Source organism: Rhinopithecus roxellana, chromosome 9 (genome assembly GCF_007565055.1).
Source record: "Rhinopithecus roxellana isolate Shanxi Qingling chromosome 9, ASM756505v1, whole genome shotgun sequence".
Classification (NCBI taxonomy): Eukaryota; Metazoa; Chordata; class Mammalia; order Primates; family Cercopithecidae; genus Rhinopithecus; species Rhinopithecus roxellana.
In genome coordinates, this window is record NC_044557.1 from 133,974,735 (window position 1) to 134,001,817 (window position 27,083).

The 27,083-nt window shown below is 39.4% G+C and overlaps 1 protein-coding gene and 1 pseudogene across 3 annotated transcripts in view; both read left to right on the forward strand.

Moving 5' to 3' along the window:
• The window catches only part of PPP1R42 (protein phosphatase 1 regulatory subunit 42), a 63,758-nt gene extending 36,862 nt beyond the window's left edge, over positions 1–26,896 (forward strand). The window contains exons 6-9 of one of the 3 annotated variants that reach the window (XM_010371592.2): positions 2,078–2,195; positions 8,435–8,566; positions 19,506–19,665; positions 26,670–26,781. In XM_010371592.2, coding sequence (XP_010369894.1) covers positions 2,078–2,195; positions 8,435–8,566; positions 19,506–19,665; positions 26,670–26,781 — 522 coding nt within the window. Of the gene's footprint in view, positions 1–2,077; positions 2,196–8,434; positions 8,567–19,505; positions 19,666–26,669 lie in introns of all 3 variants that reach the window. The other 2 variants (XM_030937834.1, XM_030937836.1) reach the window with 2 other exon arrangements.
• LOC104668806 lies at positions 4,772–5,682 on the forward strand (annotated as a pseudogene).
• Positions 26,897–27,083: the final 187 nt, after the last annotated feature.

A 27,083-nucleotide genomic window follows, 5' to 3' on the forward strand; every position in this document is an offset into this window, starting at 1 on the left:
AAGTGATAGCATGACATGATCATTTATCAAACAGAGACTGTCCAGAAAAGTGTCTGCTTCCTTTAGTAACTTATTGAAGAGGAGGAAAGTGAAAGCTTTTTATTAAAGACAGGAAGGCAATGAACAACCAGAGCGTATCCAAAGGGTAATCGTATTTCAGCAAAGGATTAGTTTAGTCTTAAATAAACATACACTGGAGGGAGTATGTCGAGGGTCATTTATCAAGTAAAGAACAATTAACAAAACTCTAAGCACTCTTTTATCTATATCAATTTAAAGTTCTGTAAGTGTTCTTATTAGTTTTGAGATGATGGGCATCACATTCAACACTGTAAAAAATGTGATGCATAATCCCTTCCTTACAGGTTTTTAGAGTAAGAGAAATACAATGTAACTCTCACGTAAAATAAGGTAGTTATGGCTGTATTAAACACTGCCAAACAAATGCTGTTGGAGAAGGCATATTCCAGAGCCCAGAACTGAAGGCTGAAGTTATAATTTATGAAGATAACTTTCTTATAAAAAGCCAACTAATTTGTCAATAGGTCAAGAAGTTTCTTCTTCCTTACTTAAAATATTTTCACTCTCTGTTGACAAAAATTAAGAGAAAGGGAATTAGTTACGAGGTAGCAGGGCAGGCAAACAGGCAGAGAACTGACACATTTATTACTTTCTTTGTTCCAGGCACTTTATATGCCATGGCAACTAATCTTAATTAACCTCAAGTTATAGATGAAGACATAGATTTGCCTAAGGTCACACAGTAAGCAGCAGTGCCAGGAAGTTTAGGATTGCCTTATTTAAAAAAAAAAAAAAGTCTTATATTTTCACATAAATTATTTATTGGAATCCCTCAAAGTCTAGCGCAGACTAAATTTAGGGTATATATCCAAAGGAAGTGAAATTACTATTTTAAAAGCAATATGTGCACTCCCATGTTCTTTGCAGCAATATTCACAATAGCCAAGCTATGGAAACAACCTAAGTGCACTACTTTTGTTGAGTAATTCATTTACAGATTAAATGTATCTGATATTAAAGATAAAGAATAGAACTTTGGCCACATACAAGAAATACTCAAAGTGTACTTCATTTTCATTAAATAGTAGTTAAGATAAAATACACTTTTTAGAAAGGGGGGAAGGGGAGAAAGCAAAAAAATGACAGACAAGGTGCTGGGGAAAGAGTGACATTGGATGGGAAAAGAAACCCAAATAGGGACAAAGAGGCTGTGAAAAAAGTAAACTGAGACAGTTAGTTCTTAAGTTCCGTTAATCTGTTTTCCTCACATTTATTTGGTTTGTAGACCACAGAATAACTTTATTATTCCTTGAAATATCAGTTAGCTGATTTTCTTCTTATAAGCTATAAAAACATGCAAACATTTATGATATAATGTAAAACAAAATTGTACTCACAGTACAACTATGACAATTAAAAATATGTACCCTCCCAAAAGTCCCTATGCTCAAAAAAGATTAGAAGGATACATAACAACATATTAAAAATGATCTTTGCATGATAGGCATACAAATGATTTTTCCCCCTTTCTTCCATTTTTCCCTTTGGTAGGTGTTTGTTTTTGTTTTTTTTTTTTTAACACTTAAAAAATTAATACAAATTATTTGTAAAATAAAAAGCAATAACACACATTGCTTACAATCGCAAGGGACTGCTTACTCACTACCCCTTAATTGCCTAATCTGTAAACTTCGATGAGCTACACTAAGAAAGGGCATCTTCCGCAGGAAAAAGTTTTTTCTAAGCTGCAGTGGGGGCCATTTAAGGGAGTATGACAGAGAACAGTTGTGTGGCCCTCAACTTAGGACCTCATTTTTTTGCCTTATCTTCAGTGCCTTCTATTGTCAGTATAGATGGTTTTATTCAAAATTTATTTTAGAAGGTATTATTATGCACAAAATTTATTTAGAAGGTGTTATTATGCACCTTCTAAGTACCTGGCTCTGAGCTAGAATTCCATGAAAGCAGTAATTACCTTTAAAAACAATAACCGACATGCTAGAAGTATTGGTAAATATGAAATGCTTGTGCTTTGCTTTTTCTTCTCTAATTATAGGATTTGGAGTTTTTACTGAACAAGTTGATGAAGCTGTGGAAAATTGACCTAAATGGAAATCCTGTTTGTCTCAAACCAAAATACAGGGACAGACTGATACTGGTGTCCAAATCACTGGGTACGTATTTATATTAATAAGAGAATGACAATTAGTTAACTTTTTAGTTATTTTACCAGTAAGCTTTCAGAAATATGAATATGACATCTGGATCTGTGAAAATTGTCAACTTTAAATTCAATATTTTGAATAAGAGCAAAAGTTAAAATTGACAAATAAAGCATGAAAAACATCTGCTGTTCAGTTCAGAAGTAATTAAAGCACCTGATACTTATTCCTTAAGGAGAATATTTTGCTATTACCAATAAAAATGGTTAGTCATAAATGTGTAGAACTTGCTGACCTTTTGCCAAACTTTCACTGGCACAAATCCTTTGATGATCCCAAGAGACTCCTTAGCTCTTGGTTCTGTAGATAAAATTGATCAAAGCTTTCATTGCTTGACATTTGCCAAATGTTACCCTAAGAACATAAAGGAATCCCTTTCATTTGATAGGAGAGCTAAGTGAGGAGACCCTTTATGAGATCCTTACAAATAACATTCCTGAATATGCACTATACTGGGGGAAATAGACAAAAGCACTAGATTAATAGTGACCAAGTGACACAGCATCAGAAAGACCTCTCATGAAGGCACTGGTTTGCTGTGTCCTTGTAAGAAGTCATTTTTATGTTTTTTAGGTTACCCAGTCCTCACCAAACAGAGTGACAGTCCACATATTTGGTTTACTTAGCATGAGTGGAAGCAAATTTTGTATTGAGAGCAACTTATTAAAATGAAATAAATCTCATTAGGTCTATAATCTTGAATCCATTACCTGGCTCCCAGTCTTGAACCATTTTCACACCTATTAACTTCAAATAAGATCATTTGAGGCCGGGCGCGGTGGCTCACGCCTGTATTCCCAACACTTTGGGAGGCCGCGGCAGGTGGATTGCCTGAGCTCAGGAGTTCGAGACCAGTCTGGGCAACACAGTGAAACTCCATCTCTACTAAAATACAAAACAATAGCCGGGCGTGGCAGCATGCACATATAATCCCGGCTACTCGGGAAGCTGAGACAGGAGAATCGCTTGAACCTGGTAGGCGGAGGTTGCAGTGAGCCATGATCATGCCATTGCACTCCACCCTGGGCGACGAAGTGAGAGAATGTCTCAAAAAAAAAAAGATCATTTGCTAAAAATGAGATGGAATCAGGTTAACGGAGGCACAGTTTCCTAGTCATTCCTCAGCTCTGTTTGGGACATTAACATGAGGAAGAAGAGATTACAATAAAAGACTTGGAATTTTCATTCCTTATCTTTATAGTATATTTTAAAAGTATGTATTGATTACATATATCTCATCCAAAAATATACTAACAAGTTATATAATTATTAATAAAAATAGATCTGGAAAGACATCAATAAATATAAGTGGCTGGAAAAACTGAGCATCAAAGAATGACCTTTAGAGTAGAGGCGGGGTTTCACCACTTTGGCCAGGCTGGTCTCGAACTCCTGACCTCAAGTGATCCACCCGCCTTGGCCTCCCAAAGTGCTGGGATTACAGGCATGAGCCACCGGCCCAGCCTGACACCACTGTTAAATTAGGGAGAAAAGGTTAAGGAAGGATGGCTAATTCTAGTTATCACGACTGTGAAAGGATTTACTTTCTATCAGAAAGGCTGTGTTTAACACAAACGCAGAAGCCTCGCTCTTAGTTCTAGCAGAATTTTGCTTTTGCACACTTATTCTCCATATGAGGAAAACTGCAAGTAACCCAATTTCCGCTTCAGGAAGTTAAAGACATTAACTTGGCAGAAATAGGCTTAGTCTGGGAAACAGAAAGCAAGCAACTTGTTCAGGGAAACGTTTCAGTTCCACGACGCATGCGCTCTGCCTCCAGGAAAGTGGCAAATACGGCTGCACAAATTGGCGGCCCGACCCTCCCTGGTCACATGTCGGGAGATAGGGGCGTGGCAGCGGCTGTGGCGATAGCGACGACAGGCCTAGGGCGGTCAGAAGGTTTCTGGTTCAGGTTTAACTTTCGGCCTCCGTCTCGGGGCTGAAGTTTGTGAGCTGTAGTATTGAGTCCCATTCGAGCTATTGTTCTCTTTTCCCGAAAAATGACACTAAGAGGGAGCTGGATGAGCTGAAACCATTGATCTTTTCACAGTCATTGATAACTAGAATTAGACACTCCTTAACCTTTTCTTCCTAATTTATCAGTGATGTCAGGCTGGGCGCAGTGGCTCATGCCTGGAATCCCAGCACTTGGGGAGGCTCCAAGGCGGATGAGAAGACAGTGAAGAGCGTGCTGGGTTTCTCAGAGCCTACAGTGGTCACAGAAGCATTGAACTGTGTGGGGAAAAGCATGGACAAGAAGAAGGCAGCCGATCATCTGACACCTTTTCTTGATGATTCTACTCTCCGATTTGTGGACAAACTGAGGCTGTAGGAGAAAGGCAGAAGCTCTAGGCATTTCAAGTCTAGCAGTGACTGAAGCAGAAAACGAGAGCTAAAGAAGGTGTTTGGTGATGACTCTTGAGATCTCCAAGGAATCATCAGGAGTAAAGAAGCAGCCAATACCCCGTTTTGAGGAGGTGGAAGAAGAGCCAGAGGTGATCCCTGGGCCTCCATCAGAGAGTCCTAGCATGCTGACTAAGCTCCAGATCAAACAGATGATGGACACAGCAAAATATCATATCGAGGAGAGGAAAAAACAGCTGCGCTTTATTAGCCCTCCTACACCTCAGCCAAAGACGCCTTCTTCCAACCAGAGCGACTTCCAATCGGCCACACTATTCTGCCCTCCCAGGCTGCCACTTTCATGAATGATGCCATTGAGAAGGCAAGGAAAGCAGCTGAACTACAAGCTCGAATCCAAGCCCGGCTGGCACTGAAGCCAGGACTCATCAGCAATGCCAACATGCTGGGCCTGGCTAATCTCCATGCCATGGGCATTGCTCTCCCAAAGGTGGAGTTAAAAGACCAAATTAAACCTACACCACTGATCCTAGATGATCAAGGGTGCACTGTAGATGCAACATGCAAGGAGATTGAGCTGACACACTGCATGCCTACTCCTGCCAATATTCCTGCTGTGAAGAGGGACCCATTCAAGCAACAGCTAAAAGAAAAACCGTCAGAAGACATGGAGTCCAATATCTTTTTTGACCCCGAGTCTCCACTGTCGCTTCCCAGTGCCAGAAACGCACTTTTAAATTCCATGACAAGGGCAAATTTGAGAAGATTGCCCAGCGATTAAGAACAAAGGCTCAACTGGAGAAGCTTCAGGCAGAGATTTCACAAGCAGCTCAAAAAATAGGCATCCATACTTTGACTAGGCTTGCCTTCATTGCTCCTAGGAAGGAGCTAAAGGAAGTAGATATCCCTGAAATTGAGTGGTGGGACTCACATAATCCCCAATGGCTTTGACCTTACAGAGGAAAATCCCAAGAGAGAAGATTATTTTGGAATCACAAATCTTGTTGAACATCCAGCCCAGCTCAATCCTCCAGTCGACAATGACACACCAGTTACTCTGGGAGTGTATCTTACCAAGAAGGAACAGAAAAAACTTCAGAGACAGACAAGGAGGGAAGCACAGAAGGAACTACTAGAAAAAAGTCAGGCTGGGCCTGATGCCTCCTCCAGAACCCAAAGTGAGAATTTCTAATTTGACGCAAGTATTAGGAACAGAAGCTGTTCAAGACCCCACAAAGGTAGAAGTCCATGTCAGAGCTCAGATGGCAAAAAGACAGAAAGTGCATGAAGAGGTCAATTCTGCCTGAAAACTCACAGCAGAATAGAGAAAGGTCAAGAAAATTTAAAAGCTTAAGACATTTCACAGGGGGTACACATATCTGTATATGGAGTTAGAAATTTGAGTACCCCAGCCAAGAAGTTCAAGATTGAGATGGAGTTAGAAATTTGAGCACCCCAGCCAAGAAGTTCAAGATTGAGGCCAATGCTGCGCAACTGTACCTGACAGGGGTGGTGGTACTGCACAAGGATGTCAACGTGGTAGTAGTGGAAGGGGGCCCCAAGGCCCAGAAGAAATGTAAGCATCTTATGCTGCATTGGATCAAGTGGGATGAATGGACATCTAACACAAAGGGAGATGATCATGAGGAATCTAATGAGGAAGCTGTGAAGAAAACCAACAAATGTATACTACTCTGGGAGGGTACAGCCAAAGACCGGAGCTTTGGAGAGATGAAGTTTAAACAGTGTCCTACAGAGAACATAGCTCGTGAGCATTTCAGAAAGCATGGGGCTGAACATTACTGGAACCTTGCCCTGAGTGAATCTGCGTACAGTCCACTAATTGAGATTACTGCAAGCCCTTGCCTCTCCCCTCTTGCCTTTGTCTCTTCTGTCCTCTCACTTATTCTGTTTCCCAACCCACTCCCACTTGTATGATCTCAGAACTGTGCCAAGCAGACATTGGGAAAAGGGAGAATATTTTGCTCCCTTCCCCAGTCAGCCTGGTGTTGCCCTTTATTCCCCTTATGTGCATATGATTAAAGAGGTTTTTTTTAAATGAATAATAAAAAAGATGACCTTTATTGTAAAGTTATAAGTACTAAGATGTTTGACAATTTCTTATGGTTTGGATAGTACTAGCTTCTTCAGTGAAACAAAAGTGCATGAAATAAGATATGGAGAGAGTTTTACTTCTAGATTCTATGGTTCTAGTTTATATTCTTTGTTTCAACATTTTGTTTTGTACTTTGGGTATAACACAATATTATGGCTCATGTTTAAGTGGTAGTATTAATATTTTCAGTAGTATAATATTTTATCAGAATATTGTCATTATCCCTGAAATAATGTGTGATCTAATAAATTTTACTACATCCTTTCTACATTCTGGGATCTAGTGGATTACATGAATAATGAGAGAAAATATCTAATTTTCAAAACTACTATACATAAATTTCATTAGAAAAAATCTATCAAGCAGAGTCCTATGGAAAGAAAGAAAAAAATTTTGAAGAAAAAATCATACTCATACTTTATTAAATGAAGGTCATCTGTGTTCATGTAATTGAGGAAACAATATAGGCAATATAAAATATCCTTTAATAAGGGAATTGTTCAATATTTTAAAATATATCCATAAACAATAGAACATCAGCCATTAAAAACTGTATTTAAGGAAAAACATGGTAAAATGTTCACAACACAATATTAAAAAGCAGGATGCAAAACTAATATAGAGGATTCCAATTTTACATACATATATCGAAAATAAAAACATGCTAAGAAATATACAAAAGTGTTACCAGTGATTATTTCTCATTGGGGAATAATTTTTTTATTTTTTGTGTGTTTTCCAAATGTCTTACAACATGCAAAAATTATTTGTATAGTTTATGAAGCTCAATTTCTATCACACCTCTGTAATCCCAGGGCTTTGGGAAGCCAAGGTGAGAGGATTGTTTGAGGCCAGGAATACAAGAGCAGCCTGGGCAACATAGTGAGATACCATCTCTACAAAAAAAAATGTCTTTAATTATCCAAGCATGGTGGCACATGGCTATTGTTCTAGCTACTCTGGAGGTTAAGGCAGGAGGCTCACTTAAGCTGAGGAGTTTTGCGGTTGCAATGAGCTAAGATCATGCTACTGCATTCCAGCCTGGATGGCAGAGTGAAATCCTGTCTCAAAAATAAATAAATAAATAAACAAACATAATAAGGGGTATGGTCAGGCATGATGGCTCATGCCTGTAATCCCAGCACTTTGGGAGGCTGATGCAGGCGGACTGCTTAAGCTCAGGAGTTCCAGGCCAGTCTGGGCAACATGGCAAGACCTTGTCTCTACTAAAAATACAAAAAAATAGCTGGGGATGGTGGTGCACACCTGTGGTCCCAGCGACTCGGGAGTCTGAGGTGGGAGGATCACTTGAGCCCCAGGGGGCAGAGGTTGCTGTAAGCCAAGATCACTCTATGCACTCCAGCCTGGATGACAGAGCGAGACCTTGTCTCCAAAAAAAAAAAAAAAAAAAAAAAAGAAGGGGTATGGATAATAATTACGGAGCCTTTTAATGTTTTATTTGATGATATTTCCATTGTTTATAACAAGCACATATTCTTTTTGATATCAGAAAAAATCTATAAATAAAATCTCAACAAAAGTACATACATTGTGTAATTAACGTATTTTAAAAACAAATTTATTTCAGTCTATGGTGTAACTTAAGTTTCTGTGCTCTGAACCAGAATTGTATATTTTGACTTATGTTTATATGTATATACTGTATATATGTATATATATGTATATATTTTTTAATGTATGTATTTTTCTCCAGAATATCTTGACGGAAAAGAAATTAAAAATATAGAAAGACAATTTCTAATGAATTGGAAAGCATCCAAAGATGCCAAGAAAATCAGCAAAAAAAGGAGCAGTAAAAGTGAGGATGCAAGCAATTCACTCATAAGTAAGCACTCTGTCACTCATTAGGTGACTGCTCTTCTAGCAAAGGAAATATTCTAAGCAACAGAAAAATGCCAACAAATAATATGTTTTTTGTTTAGTTTGTTGTTGTTTTATGGGTTTTTTAAAACTTATTTACTTAGTTGTACATAAGTACAATTTGTCTTGTATTAAAATTTTACCTATAATGTTTATGTAAATGGTAGCCACTGTGAACAACAGCTGTGTTTGGTTTTGTGTAAACATAGAGCCACAAGGGTAGGGGAAAATGTATAATTTTATATCTGGCAAAAGTGCATGATATCAGCTATGTAAATTGTGAAACCTAAGCCACTCGTATATTTGTTAAGTAACAGTGCAAAAAGGCCAGGCACGGAGGCTCACGCCTGTAATCCCAGCACTTTGGGAGGATGAGGAGGGTGGATCACCTGAAGTTCAAGGAGTTCAAGACCATCCTGGCCAACATGATGAAACCCTGTCTCTACTAAAAATACAAAAAATTAGCCGGGCATGGTGACAGGTACCTGTAATCCCAGCTACACGGGAGGCTGAGGCAGTAGAATCGCTTGAATCCAGGAGGTGGAGGTTGCAGTGAGCCGAGATCGTGCCATTGCACTCCAGTCTGGGCAACAAGAGCAAAACTCCATCTCAAGAAAACAAAAAGATGCAAAAATAACATTTTTTATCAGGATAGAAAATAAAAATATATCATGACCACATCTGTGGACTGTCCCCCTTCTTATGCACATACCCCAACACCTGAAAATTTGGATTATAATATACCTAAAGTTGTGTTACAAAGGCCATACCGACCTCCCTTGCCTAACTAATGCAACAAAATGTAACTAAGAGCAATGTGTAACAGTTAATCTTCATTTTGGAGCATCCAAGAATTGACTAGTCTGGCCGGGCACAGTGGCACATGCCTATAATCCCAGCACTGTGGGAGGCTGAGACAGGCAGATCACCTGAGGTCAGGATTTCAAGACCGTCCTGGCCAACATGGTGAAACCCCATCTCTACAAGAATACAAAAATTAACCAGCCATGATGGCAGGTGCCTGTAATCCCAGCTACTCAGGAGGCTGAGGCAGGAGAATCACTTGAACCTGGGAGGTAGAGTTTGCAGTGAGCCAAGATTGCGCCATTGCACTCCAGCCTGGGTGACAGAGCAAGACTCCATCTTAAAGAAAAAAAAAGAAGAACTGCCTAGTCACAGATTTTTTAGCCCACAACTTTGCAATGAGCCCCTTCCTCCTTTCCATGATAGTGTTTGATTCTACGACTGACTAAGGGAGGGGATAAGGACATAGTGAAGGGGCTAGGCCAGGGAAATAGGAAAAGGGAAATGGGGACACTGTAGTGAGGTTTTATGCACAGATAGCATATCCTAGGAGCTCTGTCACTCTAGGACATGGTGTCTGACATGAGGAGGAATACAGGTGGAGAGGTATGGAGCTCTAGTGATTTTGCCATATCATGTTCACTGAATACAAACTATGGGGCCAAACATGGTGGTTCACACCTGTAGTTCCAGCACTTTGGGAGGCTGAAGTGGGAGGATAGTTTCAGCCTAGGAGTTCAAGATCAGTTTGGGCAACACAGTGAAACCTCATCTATACAAAAAATATTTTAAAATTAGCCAGGCATGGTGGTATGTGCCTATCATCCCAGCTACTTGGGAGGCTGAGGGAGGAGGATCACTGGAGCCTGGGAGATCAAGGCTGTGGTGAGCGTGATTGTGCCACTTCACTCCAGCCTGGGGAACACACCAAGACCCCATCTGAAAAAAATAAAGAATATAAACTATGGAAAATCATTAAGTAGAATGGGACTTTCTTAGATGATAATATACTCATGAGTATATTGCAATATACTGTGTTGCAATGTGAATTTCTCAAGATCTGAAACTTCTAAAATAGTCAGAAGGCATGATTCCTCTGTTCATTCCTGGCTGGCTGTGAAGGGCAGAACTAGACCTAGAATAAGGATTCTAGTATTTTATATATTTTCAGTATTACAGCAAAGATGTCACTTTTTAAATATTTAATACCAGCCTCACCCCAGAGTTGGGCCAATTCTAAAAATAATGTAGTTTCTTTCATTTTAACTGGTTTCAAAAATTCTTCCTAATTTAGGGACAGCTACATTAATTGTTAACTTCAGTGAAATTTGACAAAATAATATGTCTTTAAATTTACAACTTAAAAGAATTATAGTCTACTAACCAAAGCAATCTATACAATGCAATCCCTATAAAAATGCCAATGACATTCGTCACACAAATAGAAAAAAAATCCTAAAATGTGTGTGGAACCCCAATAACCAAAGCAATACTGGGCAAAACCAACAAAGCCAGAGCCACCACACTACTAGACTTCAAGGTATACAACAAAGCTATAGTAACCGAAACACCATGGTACTGGTATAAAAACAGAAAAATAGACTAGTAGAACAGAATAGAGAACCCAGAAACCAATCCACTTAGCTACAGCCAACTGATTTTTGACAAAGGTGCCAAGGACATACATTGGATCACAGCTCACTACAGCCTTGATCTCCCAGGCTCAAATGATCCTCCTGCCTCAGACTCCCAAGTAGCTGAGATGACAGGTGTGTGCAACCATACCCGGCTAATTTTAAAATACTTTTTGTAGAGATGAAGGCTCACTGTGTTGCCCAAGCTAATTTGGAATTCCTAGGCTCAAGCTATCCTCCTCTTCAATAAATGGGGATGGGAAAACTGGATATCCATATGCAGAAGAATGAAACTAGACCCTCAGCTATCACCCTATGCAAAAATCAACTCAGTATGGATCAAAGACCTAAATATAAGACCTGAAACTATAAAACTACTAGAAGAAAATAGAGGAAATGCTTCAGGACATTGGTCTGTGAAAAGATTTTATAATAGAACCTCAAAAGCACAGGCAACGAGAACAAAAATAAACAAATGGGGTATGTCAAACTAAAAAGCTTCTGCACAGCAAAGGGAACAATCAAGAGTGAAAAGACAACCTTATAGAATGGGAAAAATATCTGTAAACTATTCATCTGACAGGATTATTAGTCAGAATATACAAGAAACTGCAATATCTCAACAGCATAAAAACAACAATCCAGTTTTAAAATGGGCAAAGGATCTGAACAGACATTTCTCAAAAGAAGACATATAAATGGCCAACAAATATAAGAAAAATATGCCCAATATCACTTAATCAGCAGGAATGCAAATCAAAACCACAATGAGGTGTCATCTCATCCCAGTTAGGATGGTTATTAACAAAAAGACAAAAAATAACAACAGCTGGCCAGGCACAGTGCTCACGGCTGTAATCCCAGCACTTTGGGAGGCTGAGGTGGGTGGATCACTTGAAGTCAGGAGTTCAAGAACAGCCTGGCCAACATGGTGAAACCCTGTCTCCACTGACAATACAAAAATTAGCCAGGCGTGGTGGTGCACGCCTGCAATTCTAACTACTCGGAAGGCTGAGGCACGAGAATCACTTGAACCCAGGAGGCGGACATTGGCAGTGAGCCGAGATCACACCACTGCACTTTAGCCTGGGTGACAGAGCTAGACTTAGTCTCAAAAAATAAAAACCAAATGCTGGTGATATGGGTTGGCTGTGTCCCCACCCAAATCTCATCTTGAATTGTAGCTTCCATAATTCCCATGTGTTGTGGGAGGGACTTGGTGGAAGATAACTGAATTATGGGGGCAGTTTCCCCCACACTGTTCTCATGGTAGTGGGTAAGTCTCATGAGATCTGATGATTTTATAAGCGGTTTCCCCTTTTGCTTGGCTCTCATTCTCTCTTGTCTGCCACCATATAAGACACGCCTTTTGCCTTCTGCCATGATTGTGAGGCCTCCCCAGCCATGTGGAACTGTGAGTCCATTATACCTCTTTTTCTTTATAAATTACCCGGTCTCAAGTATGTCTTTATCAGCAGCGTGAAAATGGACTAATACAGCTGGTGAGGATGCAGAGAAAAGGGAGCTCTCTTATACACTGTTTGTGGGAATGTAAAGTTGTACAACCACTATGGAGAACAGTATGGAGGTTCCTCAAAAAACTACAAATAGGGGGCTGGACGCTGGGCTTAGAACTGTAATCCCAGTGCTTTTGGAGGCCAAGGCAGGAGTATCAGTTGAGACTAGGAGGTCAAGACCAGCCTGGGCAACAAAGCAAGATACCATCTCTTCAAAAACATTATTTTTAAAATTAGCGGCCAGGCGAGGTGGCTCACGCCTGTAATCCCAGCACTTTGGGAGGCCAAGGCAGGTGGATCACTTGAGGTCAGGAGTTCAAGACCAGCCTGGCCAACATGGTGAACCCTCATCTCTACTAAAAATACAAAAAAAATTAGCTGAGCATGGTGGCACACAGCTGTAATCCCAGCTATTCGGGAGGCTGAGGCAGAGAATTTCTTAAACCTACAGCCCGGGTGACAGAGCATCTCAAAAAAAAAAAAAAAAAAAAGCAAAACAAAACAAAAACCTACACATAGAACTACAGATTTTCCTCAAATTTAAAAAAATTCCTTGAGTTAAAAAAAGAAAAAGAACTACTATATGATCTAGCAATCCCACTACTGACCATCTATCCAAAGGAAAAGAAATCAATGTATCAAGGAGACATCCACACCCTCGTGTTTGTTGCAGGAGTATTCACAATAGCCAAGATACAGAATCGCCCTAAGTGTCCAACAGATGAATGAATAAAGAAAATGTGGTATATATACACAATGGAATACTATTCAACTATAAATAAGAATGAAATCCTGTTATTTGCAACAACATGGATGGAAATGGGGGACGTTATGTTAAGTGAAATAAGCCAGAAACAGAAAGTGGAACAGTGCATGTTCTCACCCATCTGTAAAAGCCAAAAAAAACAAAAAAACAAAAAAAACAAAAAAAAAGTTGATCTCATAGAATTAAAAAGTAGAACAAAGATACTACAGACTGGGAAGGGCAGAGGGAATAAGGCAAGGGAAGAGAGAGATTTGGTAAAGGTTATAAAATTACAACCAGATAGGTGGAATAAACTTTAGAGTTCTATAGCAGCTGTCCCCAACCTTTGTAGCAGCAGGGACTGGTTTTGTGGAAGACAATTTTTCCATGGACCAGAAGTGTGGTGGGGATATTGTTGGGATGATACAAGTACATTACATTTATTATGCACTTTATTTCTATTAACCTTGCACTGTAATATATAATGAAATAGTAATTTACCATAATGTAGAGTCAGCAGAAGCCCTGAACTTTTTTTCCTGCAGCTAGATCATCCTATCTGGGGGTAATGGGAGACACTGACAGATCATTGGGCATTAGATTCTCACAAGGAGTTCACAACCTAGATCCCTCACATGCACAGTTCACAATAGGGTTCGTGTTCCTATGAGAATCTAATGCTGTAGTAGATCTGATAGGAGGCAGAGCTCAGGTGGTAATGCGAGTGATGGAGAGCAGATGTAAATACAGATAAAGCCTCGCTCACTCACCTGCCACTCACCTGCTGCTGTGCGGCCCAGTTTCTCATAGGCTACAGACCAGGACCATTGGGTTGGGGACCCCTGCACTATAGGATGACCATAGATAACAATCATATATAGTTTAAAATAGCTAGAAGGAGAATATTGAATGTTGCCAACACAAAGAAATGATAAATGTTTGAGATTATGTATATGCTAATTTCCCTGATTTGATCACTGTACATTATATGTATTACAACATCACTATGTACCCTATAAATATGTACAATTATGTCTCAACTAAATTTTTTTAAATTAGCCATTTAATTTTCTCAAAACAGTCCTTATTAATCTCTTTATAATCTAGTGTGAGCACCAACTAACAAAAACAATCTTTTTTTTTTTTTTGATAGAGTAATCTCTCTGTTGCCCAAGCTAGAGTGCAATGGCACGATCACAGCTCATTGCAACCTCTGCCTCCCAGGTTCAAGCAATTCTCCTGCCTCAGCCTCCTGAGTAGCTGGGATTACAGGCATGCGCCACCACACCTGACTAATTTTTGTATTTTAGTAAATAGGATTTCACCATGTGGGCCAGGCTGGTCTTAAACTCCTGACTTCAAGTGATCCACCCACCTCGGCCTTCCAAAGTCCTGGGATTACAGGCATGAGCCACTGCGCCCAGCCCAAAAACAATGTTTAAAGTCATGTAGATAAATTAACAACAAACTATCTGAAAAGAAATTATGAAAATAATCCCATTTACAATAACAACAAAAGAATAAAATACCCAGGAATAAATTTAATTAAGGAGGTAAAAGACATATGCTGAAAACTACAAAACATCAATGAAAGAAATTAAACAAGACATCTTCTGCAATGTCTGCTTATACATTTTAAAAGAAATTAAACAAGACACAAATGAAAAGACATCTCATGTTCATGAACTGGAAGACTCAATATTGTAAAATATCCATAAGACCAAAAGTGATCCACAGATTCAATGCAATTTCTATCAAAATCCCAATGGCATTTTTTACAGAAATAGAAAAAAGCAATTCTAAAATTCATATGGAACCAATGAAGACCACAAATAGCCAAATCAATCTTAAGAATGAAGAACAACTGTAATCCCAGCACTTTGGGAGGCCGAGACGGGTGGATCACGAGGTCAGGAGATCGAGATCATCCTGGCTAACACGGTGAAACCCCGTCTCTACTAAAAAAAAAATACAAAAAACTAGCCAGGTGAGGTGGCGGGTGCCTGTAGTCCCAGCTACTCGGGAGGCTGAGGCAGGAGAATGGCGTAAACCTGGGAGGCAGAGCTTGCTGTGAGCTGAGATCCGGCCACTGCGCTCCAGCCTGGGTGACACAGCGAGACTCCGTCTCAAAAAAAAAAAAAAAAAAAGAATGAAGAACAAAGCTGAAGGCATCACATTTCCTGATTTTGAAATATATTATGTAGATACAGTAATCAAAACAGTATGGTACTGGCAGAAGACAGACATATAGAGAAACAGAACAGAATAGAGCACCCAGGAAAAAGTCCATGCATACGTAATCAATTGATCTTTGACAAAGGTGCCTAGAATACACATGGGGGAAAGAAAAGTCTCTTAAACAAATAGTGGTTTTTGTTTCTCCAAAGAAGACATACAAATGGCCAACAGGTATATGAAGAAATACTCAATGTCAGTAATCATCAGGGAAATGCAAATCAAAATTGTAATCAGCTATCACCTCACACCTGTCAGGGTGGCTTTTTTTTGTTTGTTTGAGACAGAGTTTTACTCTTGTTACCAAGGCTGGAGTGCAATGGCGTGATCTCGGGTCACTGCAACCTCTGCCTCCTGGGTTCAAGCAATTCTCCTGCCTCAGCCTCCCGAGTAGCTGAGATTACAGGCATGTACCACCACACCTGGCTAATTTTGCATTTTTAGTAGAGACGGGGTTTCGCCATGTTGGTCAGACTGGTCTCCAACTCCTGAACTCAAGTGATCCACCTGCCTCCGCCTCCCAAAGTGCTGGTATTACAGACATGAGCCATTGTGCCTGGATGGCTATTATTTTTAAAAAGGTAACACGTGTTAGAGAGGATGTGGGCCGGGCGCGGTGGCTCAAGCCTGTAATCCCAGCACTTTGGGAGGCCGAGACAGGCGGATCACGAGGTCAGGAGATTGAGACCATCCTGGCTAATACGGTGAAACCCTGTCTCTACTTGAAAATACAAAAAACTAGCCGGGCGACGAGGCGGGCGCCTGTAGTCCCAGCTACTCGGGAGGCTGAGGCAGGAGAATGGCGTAAACCCGGGAGGCGGAGCTTGCAGTGAGCTGAGATCCGGCCACTGCACTCCAGCCTGGGTGGCAGAGCAAGACTCCGTCTCAAAAAAAAAAAAAAAAAAAAAAAAAAAGAGAGAGGATGTGAAGAAATTGGAATCCTTGCACACCACTGGTGGGAACGTAAAATGGTGCAGCCACTATAACAAACAGTATGAACGTTCCTCAAAAAGTTAAAAATAGGACTGCCATATGACCCAACAATCCCACTTACGGATATTTATCCAAAAGAATTGAAATCAGGATCTCCAAGAGACATCAGTACTCCTATGTTCATTGCAGCACTATTCACAATAGCCAAGATGTGGAAACTAGGTACATGGACATTGGAGAGATGAATGGATAAAGGAAATGTATATTAAATGGAACATGGAACACTATTCAGCTTTACAAAGAAAGGAAATTCTGCAATATGTGACAACATGGGTGAGCCTTGAGGATATTATGCTAAGTGAAATGAGCCAGGTCAAAGAAAGACAAATACTCATTCAACTTATATAAGATATCTAAAATAGTTAAATTCATACACTCAAAGAGTGGAGTGCTATTGCCAGCAAATGAGGGGAGGAAAGGGGGACTTAACTAATCAATGGGCATAAAGTTTCGGCCAAACAAGATGAATAAGCTCTAAAGATCTACTATACGACATTGTACCTAAGGTAAAACAATAATGTATTGTACATTTAAAACTTTGTTAAGAGGGTAGATCTTGGCTGGGTACAGTGGCTTACGCCTGTAATCTCAGCACTTTGGGAGGCTAAGGCAGGCAGATCACTTGAGGTCAGGAGTTCGAGACCAGCCTGGCTAATATGGTGAAACTCTGTCTCTACCAAAAATACAAAACAATTAGCTAGATATGGTGGCGTGCGCTTGTAGTCCCAGTTACTTGGGAGGATGAGGCAAGAGAACTGCTTGAACCTGGGAGGCAGAGGCTGCAGTGAGCCGAGATGGCACCACTGCACCCCACCCTGGGTGACAAAGCAAGACATCATCTGAAAAAAAAAAAAGGAGGGTAGATCTCATGTTAAATAGTTTTGCTACAATTTTTTAAAGTCCGTATAGAGTGTTACAGTATGTAAGCTTCATTTCAGACCTTGTGGTAGTTGCTGTTATGATAATTATTAATAATTTAAAATGGAAAGCACTCGGAATTAGAAGGCAAAGAAGAGGGGGCAAGGGAAGAAAAAAGAACTGACATTTACTGTGCTAAACATTTCAGATATTTACACACATTATTGCATTTAATTATTATAACCTGTGAGGCAGAAGATTATTATATGCATTTTGCAGATGAGAAAGTTCAGTTTCAGAAAATGAAGTGACTTGTCTTGAGTTTACAAAGCTAGCAGGGGGCACAGGCTAAATTAAGTTGGGGTAGAAGGACAATTAATCATCTAAAGCAATAATGCTCTACTTAGAAATTCAATTTGGTGGGAATTTGGGAAAATCACAGATATGGAAATATGTGATATGTAAACAATTTTTATAACTAAAAAGGAGCTAGAGGAAATAGGATAATACAACAAATTTCAAAATTTTAAAAGGAGTACTCAAATAGATTACATAATTTACTATATTGAAAAATGGGCTTGGCTGGGTGCGGTGGCTCATGACTGTAATCCCAGCACTTTGGGAGGCTGAGGCAGGCAGATCACCTGAGGTCAGGAGTTCAAGACCAGCCTGGCCAACATGGTGAAACCCCATCTCTACTAATAGTACAAAAATTAACCAGGTGTGGTGGCGGGCACCTATCATCCCAGCTACTAGGGAGGCTGAGGCAGGAGAATCGCTTGAACCCAGGAGGCAAGGGTTGCAGTGAGCCGAGATTGTGCCACTGCACTCCAGCCTGGGTGACAAGATGAGACTCCATCTCAAAAAAAAAAAAAATCATCTCTAAAATCAATTAAAATTAAATTTAAAGTGAATACACTGACTCGCTGCAGCAGAAAATTTTCTGAGCTTTTCTCAGGAGTACTTGGTTATTCTTCCTTGGCCATTTGTAGGTCCTCCTTCCCCTTTGCCCATGTTTGCCATCCCCATCCAAACAGATGGTACAAACCTGGAACTCTCAGGCTTAAAAGCAGTGACATCCCTGTATACATGTATATAAATATACAATAACTCTATCCTTTTGTACATGTCCAATAGCAGACTATATGGTCTTTATGCAAAGACTTTTATAACTGCAAGAGAAAGGGAAAGCATAAATTAAAATCTAGAAAATATATTATGTATTTTCAAAATCTACAGTATACCTACCTTTCAGGTCTTTAGAAGAGTTAAAATGAACCTTTTAAAGGCACCTCTGCACAACCAAATAGATTGTAAGGGAATAGGAATTCTTAAAAAGATGGTAATAATTTTTGTACTTCCTAATCTTTTATGTATTTTTGATAGCCTTGTAAATTTAGAGCTCTATATTGGGGATTATGGTAAAATTATAGGAATTATTATAACCTCTAACTTCAAGGATCTTACAATTTAAAAATCTTATCCTAAGTATAGCCATATAGCTATATGACACAATATTGTAAACATACTTTAATATCTTAATAAAATCCAAAATATACTCACATCTTTTAGCACTTTCTTTTATAGCACTTCTATAGAAAAATTCATAATAAACATTAAGCACCTCGAATGTGTCCAAGAATATGCCAGTCACTGTGGATTAGAGGTGAATAGGGCTGTCCCCACTTAAAAGGAACTTACTGCTGGAAAGGGAGAAGGATCTGAAAGCAGGTAACTGATGTGGACTGCTAAGTGCCAGAATAAAGGTATGGACAAATCCCGAAAACGATACATGACTAATTTACTCCCTACAAGTGAAACAATTTGAAAAAATAAACTAACTCAGAACAGTAAAATTAAGGGCAGTTAATATTTATATTAATGTTGGCATGCCCGTTTTATTTTATTTTAAAGAGTTGACCAAGAACTTTCATGTATAGGTTTTTGTGTATGAAAGTCTGCACTATTTTTTCTTGGGTTATTAATTTTATTACTAGTTTTACTGTGTATTCATTTAGCTCTATTTAATTTTTAGATAATCTAATATTGTCATACCCTTTTTTACAATTCAGTTATTAGTTTCAAAGCAGAATGCTTTTATTTCTTTGTGTGCTACAGGTAACTTTGAAACAATGCATCACTTCGTTCCTGTTTATTACCCACAGGTGGGTAAGCCAAAATTAGTCTTTTTCTCTGAAATACAGAGATACCCTGTAAATGGAAATGCATCTCCAGAAAGTTCCCGAGAAGATTACACTAAAATTATTGAAGAGATGGGGTAGGTTCTTTCAAATATTTATGTGACTTTATCTTTTTGGTGGGGAAGAGACATCTTCACAGTAAACAAAGAGGAACAGAGGCCATCCAATCTGTCTCCTAGTTCTTTGTTCTCAATCTTTTTTGGCCAAACATAGAAAGAAAGAAAAAAAAAGGTTCATTGTTGGTCTGCCCAAACAGTCAGAGAGTTACAGTGGGAAGGGGTGTTTTCAGAAGACTTGGCAGTTAGACTGGATACACCCACTGAGGTAAGGTAGGGGACTCAGAAAAGTCCCAGAGGCAGTAGGTAAAGACAATGATCAGGGATTCTGTCAAAGGAGCCTGAGGCCTAGCTGATGACCAGTGGGTGGGCGACTGCACAGCAGAAAGTCCAGAGGACTACAGAATTAGGCTACTTTCACCACTTCTACAAACCAGATTTTTAAGCTGTTGTCTCTGAAGGAGACAGAAGTTTCTCCTGATGAGGAAAAAATTTGCTTTTTGGTTTAAAAAAGGTATTGCTTTGATGGAAAAATAAACCAGAGCTGGGGACAGTTGTTTACGCCTGTAATCCAGCATTTTGGGAGGCTTAGGTGGGCAGATCATTTTAGACCAGGAGTTCAAGACCAGCCTGGCCAACAAGGAGAAACCCCTTCTCTACAAAAAAAAAAATACAAAAATCAGCTGGACATGGTGGTACGTGCCTATAGTCCCAGCAACTTGGGAGGCTGAAGTGGGAGGGTCACTTGAGCCTGGGAGACAGAGGCTGAAGTGGGAGGGTCACTTGAGCCTGGGAGACAGAGGCTGCAATGAGCTGAGATCGCTCCACTGCACTCCAGCCTGGGCAACAGAGTGGGACCCCATCTCAATAAATTAAATAAATAAATATCCATACCAGAAAGTAACTTCATTTATATGTAAAACATGAGACATCTGCCATATGCTGGGCAACACTGAATATAAAAACTCATTTGAGTTTGAGTTTTTGTATTCTGACAATCCTGTTTTGAGATAATGAGAGAATCCTGATCTCAAATATTTTGCCACAAACAAGCTGGGGAGTCAAATATGGTATAACTACTCTATAGTGTGATAAATGCTATGGGCTTTAAAAACCAGATCCTGGCCGGGCACGGTGGCTCAAGCCTGTAATCCCAGCACTTTGGGAGGCCGAGACGGGTGGATCATGAGGTCAGGAGATCGAGACCATCCTGGCTAACACGGTGAAACCCCGTCTCTACTAAAAATACAAAAAACTAGCCGGGCGACGTGGCAGGGGCCTGTAGTCCCAGCTACTCGGGAGGCTGAGGCAGGAGAATGGCGTAAACCCGGGAGGCGGAGCTTGCAGTGAGCTGAGATCCGGCCACTGCACTCCAGCCGGGGCGACGAGCGAGACTCTGTCTCAACAACAACAACAACAACAACAACAACAACAACAAAAACAGATCCTAATACATCTTATACATTTTGCATTAAACTTATTTTTTCATTTATAATCAATACAATGATTGCTCTATTGATCCAACCATATCAGATTAGTGATTGCAATATACTAAAGGCCAATAGCATATTTCATTGATAAAGTAAACAGAGCCAGGGGACATACTTTGGAATCGTTTTCCTTTTCCCAGAACTGCCTACTGAAGGTCAAGTGGGCTTATCATGAGACCCTCTTTGCAGGGTCCCATCAAGGGATGATGATTTAGAATTGCCTAGTATGGCCCACTTCAAGAAGCCCTGTGAACATTACTACTGCACTGTCCTACCCCTATTCCCTGCAGAGTGGCTCAGGCTTGCTGGGATGCAGTCTTAGGAGAGAGAAGGTCTGTGGGTATGGAAAATGCTTTATTTGGGGAAGAAGTGAAAGGATATGCAGGGAGTCCTCGTTTTGGTCTTGCCTCCTCTCCATTCACAATAAAACAGGAGCTATGTGAGACATTTACTGCTTATGTCCATTGTCATTACTACCAAACCACTGCCTACTTGTCCATAGCACAATAGTTTCTTAAAGGTTTACACAACTGTTATCAATTCCACAACAGTGCTCTTAAGTTTTGTTTCTTTGCCAAGCATTTTGAAAAATCTTGCTAGTATATCATCAAGGAAGAAAATAAAACAATAAAAATGACACAGCCTCAGAAAACAATGTTGATGTATTCTATACATTGCCACGTACATTGTTAGATCAATAGTGAGCTGTGGCCCATTCCACATACTCTATAGCCCCAAGCAAAGCTCAAGTTACTAGAAGTGCACTGATAAAACATCAAATCACTCTACCCTCATTTTCCTAACTACGAACACTAAATACAGAACTAAATGCATTTTTAAAAATACAAACTACTATGTACTGCAAAGATAGGCTATCCTAAATGAAGCCAGCAAACCAGAAGGGTTCTGTGAGAACATAAGAATGTCCTGCCTCAGCCACCATCAAGTGAAGCCAATTATGTTCAATCCTGAGTCTTCAATTTTATCCTGTGAAAAAGTATTAAATAAATGTTTAAATGCTTATTATTTCCTCAGGCAATAATTTCACCTTAGGTATGCCAAAATATTGTTTTAGTATATCAAAAGATTTAATCTGTATTAAATGAGATTATCAGTTCTACCTCTCTTTAATAAAAGGTAATCAAATATATTACAGTTTCATCAAACCCTTGATATAGATTATCAGGGCATGCCTTTTGCTAATTTTAGTAATATAACATAAATCTAGGAGATAATGAAAACAAAGCTAGAAGGTCAGTAAAGTGTTAAAAACAAAATACTCAGCCCAAACACAAAGAACAGATTTTTAGTTTCTAGAACATTGATTAAAACTACCCCTTGCCTTAATTACTTTAAGGGAAAGAATGAGCTGGCATCAGCAGACATGTCCCTACACTCTATATTTAATATTCAAGGTGGGGAGCCTGCTCAGAGGTGGAAATAAGCTTACAGTGCATCTTCCAAAAAGCTAAAGGTATGTGCCCCACACTCCTTTAGGGTTCTACACACTGGGGGCTGTGTCTGTATCGTATGTGGAGCCAGTGAAGCAACATCTGTCCAGAGACAGGGGAATGTTTTCCACTTCTTTTATAAATGCATGCAATCTGTGCTCATGTATATTTATACAAGCCTCCTTTCCCTACTGGGAGGAAAAAGTCAGACTCATTGACGTTGTTTTTGACCCTCAAACTGAACTTGATACTATCAATGTATACTTTAATTAACGATTAGGTCAAAACTATTTTTTATTTAAAGGCTGATTCTGAACAAATGCCTTCACTGTTCAATTTTTTAAAATATGGTATTAAACAAACAAAAAGGTACACATTATTGCTTCTTTCTGTGTTTGTCACAGTAAATACTTCTGACAGATGTTTCCTCTCTTTGCAAACATGCTAGGAGGTGCTTGAGCCTTAGTAATTTTAAAATAGACATTAAATGCATTTATATATTGCATATAAAATCCACTGAAAATACTCTGTAGCACCATACAATAAAAAACAAATTGTTACTTGATTATTTAACTATCTTTCAAACCCAAGCAATGTTAATAAAGTCAATCCATCTCTTTTGTTAATGTAAAAATAATAACTTTCTAGCTGGGTAAAAATGCCCTTAATTTCAGATACCTTTAAGGAATACAAATCACTGGGGCCCATAATTCACAGGAAATATTCACTGTATATTAACTATTTATAAAATACCTAGTACCCTTTGTTAGAATATGGAAGCGTTAGATTTCTTTGAATTAAAAAGTGAACTTGAATAACAGTCAAAACAACCTTCCTTCACCACTGTTAAGGTTGTTTGAACAGTTGTAACAACAGATCTATGTACTTAGGAAAGAATTTTTAAAACTCAGATACTTTTAGTCACAAAACTCTGGAATTATGTTATATAAACTCACTTGCAAATTTTGCTTTGTTAAACATAACAGTCTTTAATTTATATGCAAAAATAAGCTTATGTGTGTCAGTAATATAGGTATAATGTTAATATTTGGATTTGCAGTTCTCAAAGAACCATTTTGAAATTAAGATACTCCCCTCCTTCCCAAAAAAAGCACAATAGTGTTAAGCAATATAGTTTTTTTAGGCTGGGTGAGGTGGCTCATGCCTATAATTCCAGCACTTTGGGAAGCTGAGGAAGGAGAGAGGATTGCTTGAGGCCAGGAGTTCGAAACCAGCCTGGGCAACATAGTGAGACCTCATCTCCATAAGAAAAAAAATTTCAGGTGTAGTAACACGTCTCTGTAGTCCCAGCTACTTGGGAGGCTAAGGTAAGAGAATTGCTTGAGCCCAGGAGGTTGAGACTGCAGTGAGTCGCGATTGTGCCACTGCACTCCAGACTGGGCGACAGAGCAAGACCTTATCTCAAAAAACAAAAACTTTTTTAAGTTAAAACAGACTAGTTTTAGTTAAAACAAGCTAGTTTTTGTGACTTCTGTCAATGGTTTACTCTGTGAACAAGAGTTATATAAGACCTAATTCAAAAGAATTATTTTCCATTTTAAAATGCCTATATTTTGAAAGCTGACGCTTCATTATCCAAACAAATTTTTATTTATTGTTTTATTTTTTTATTTATTTTTATCTTTTGGAGACGGAGTCTCGCTCTGTCGCCCAGGCTGGAGTGCAGTGGCGCAATCTCGGCTCACTGCAAGCTCCACCTCCCGGGTTCATGCCATTCTCCTGCCTCAGCCTCCCAAGTAGCTGGGACTACAGGCGCCAGCCACCAAGCCGGCTAATTTTTTGTATTTTTAGTAGAGACAGGGTTTCACCGTGTTAGCCAGGATGGTCTCTCTCTCCTGATCTCGTGATCCGCCCGTCTGGGCCTCCCAAAGTGCTGGGATTACAGGCGTGAACCACGGGGCCCGGCCTATCCAAACAAATTTTAAAAGACAGTGAAAGTCTTTTAAGAATACTATAAGCCCCATTTTATAGATGGGAAAATGAGGCTTGGAGAGGTACAATCAGAAGGACCCAAGGTCACACAATTGCCATGAGCAGAGCTAGGACTTGAACACAGCTCACTGACTCCAATAGCCAACCTCTCAAGTACTCTGCTGGGGACTCTCAAACAAAACCACCCTTAGGAATAGGAAGTTAATAAATGAGAACAGGTAAGGAGGTGACTAAGGTGAATTGGAAAGCACATGTCCAACTAAAGGCAACTGTAGCTATTCAGCTCCACAATGGTGTGGCCAGATGGACATGCATCACACTAGCTGACAAGTGAGATATCTCGATTACGAAATCATCTGATTTTTAAATATTTAATTTTTTCTTAAAAAATAACATGTACTAGAATGGATAAAAAGAAAAAACAAAAGCTGGTAATGCTGGCTAGGATATGGAGCAGCTGGAACTCTCGTGTACTACTGGCTGGAATGCAAAAATAGTACAGACACTTTGGACAGTAGTTTAACAAATTATTTTATTTATGTATTTATCTTTTGAGAGACAGGGTCTCACTTTGTTGCCCAGGCTGGAGTGCAGTGGCTCAAACACAGCTCACTGCAGCCTCAACCTTCTGTGTTCAAGCAATCCTCCTGCCCCCGCTTTCTGAGTAGCTGAGACTACAGGCGTGTTCCACCACACCCATGTAATTTTTAAAATTTTTTTGTACAGACCAGATTTCACTATACTGTCCAGGCTGGTCTCAAACTCTTATACTTAAGGACAATCCTCCCACCTCAGCCTCCCAAAGTGCTAGGATTGCAGATGTGAACCACTGTACCCAGACAGTTTGACATATTCTTATAACATTAAGCTGGGCATGGTGGTACATGCCTGTAGTTACAGCTACTTGGGAGGCTAGGGTGGGAGGATCACTTGGAGGATCACTTGAGCCCCAGAGTTCAAACCTACAGTGAGCTATGATCGCACCACTCCACTCCAGCCTGGGTGACGGAACGAGAGCCTCCTCCAAAAAAAAAAAACAAAAAAACGGTAAACATATATTTAACACATCTAGCAGCTAGTGGTTCACTCCTGGTTATTTTCCCAAGTGAAATGAAAACATATACTCACAAAAACCTGTACCTGAACATTTATAATGTTATTCATAATCACCAAAACCTGGAAACAATCCAAAGGTTTTCTTTCTTTTTTTTTTGAGACAGAGTCTCATTCTGTCGCCCAGGCTGGAGTGCAGTGGCGCAATCTCAACTCACTGCAGTTCCAAAGGTTTTCATCTGAGGAATGGATAAACAAACTGTGGTACATCTGTACAATGGAATACTATTCAGCAATACAAAGGAATGAACTAGTGATATACTCAACAACATGGATCTCAAAAGCATTATGCTAAGTGAAAGAAACCAGACTCAAAAGGTTACATACTATATAATATGCTTCTATTTGTATGACTTTCTAGCAAAGGCAAACTACAGAGACAGAAAACAGATTAGCAGTTGCCAGAAACTGGAGGTGGGAGAAAGGGTGGACTGCAAAGGGTCAGCACAAGATAATTTTGGAGAATTAATGTTCTGTATCTTTATTGCATTGATGGTTATAAGACATATGTTTATGAAAGCTTGCTGAACTGGGTGAATTTACACTGAAAAGGGTGAATTTAACTATGTAAATTACAATTTAAATAATGAGGGAAATAGTTGAAAGGTGAAAAAAGTACCAATTAATCTGTTTTATATACATATAAAACATTTATATATTAAAAACAATATGGAATAAATTGATATGTGTGATTATATTGCATTATAAGGACAATCTGGGTGCAAAATATAAGAAGCCCCAGACACCTCAAATTTGCCTCATCTTAGACCTGGTCCACCTTTCCTCTAATATTATTTCCATACCTCTCACAAATCACAGATTTTTTATTCTTTGCTACATCAAGAGGAAAATCTTTTTTTCTGCTTCCTTTTTAAAGCACAACAAGATTTACACAGTTTGGTGACTAATCATTAGCCTTTAATATTGTTATTGTGCCCTAGATTCTATATGTTTGCTACCTTTTGGGGATACTTTCATTGTTTTAATTTAATGCTTTTTTCCCCCTCTATAAATACAGGAATCTCTCTTTGAAGCAATCTGAAAGCTTGCTGACAAAAAATGATGTGCATGAACCTCACCTTTTCCATAACCCCAAAGAAAAAGAAAATTTGTTTGCGGAAAATGAGTAAATTCAGCCTCAAGTGACAGGAAATGTTTGATTTTGTTTTTAACCTTATAGGACTAGGCAACACTATCTTTTGTGGGTTTGTAGCTTTATGGTATCTCACACAGAAAAACTTTTAAGTTATTGTTTGATTTGCTGCTTTATAGAATCTGAAACATTGCTTTCCGCCTGTGAATTCAGGGATCTAGTTGCTTTATTCCTCATTACGTACAATTTACTGGGAAAATCTGTACTTTTTCATTCAGCAATAGAAGCCCCTTCAATGGCGCGATCACAGCTCACTGCAGCCTCAACCTCCTGGGCTCA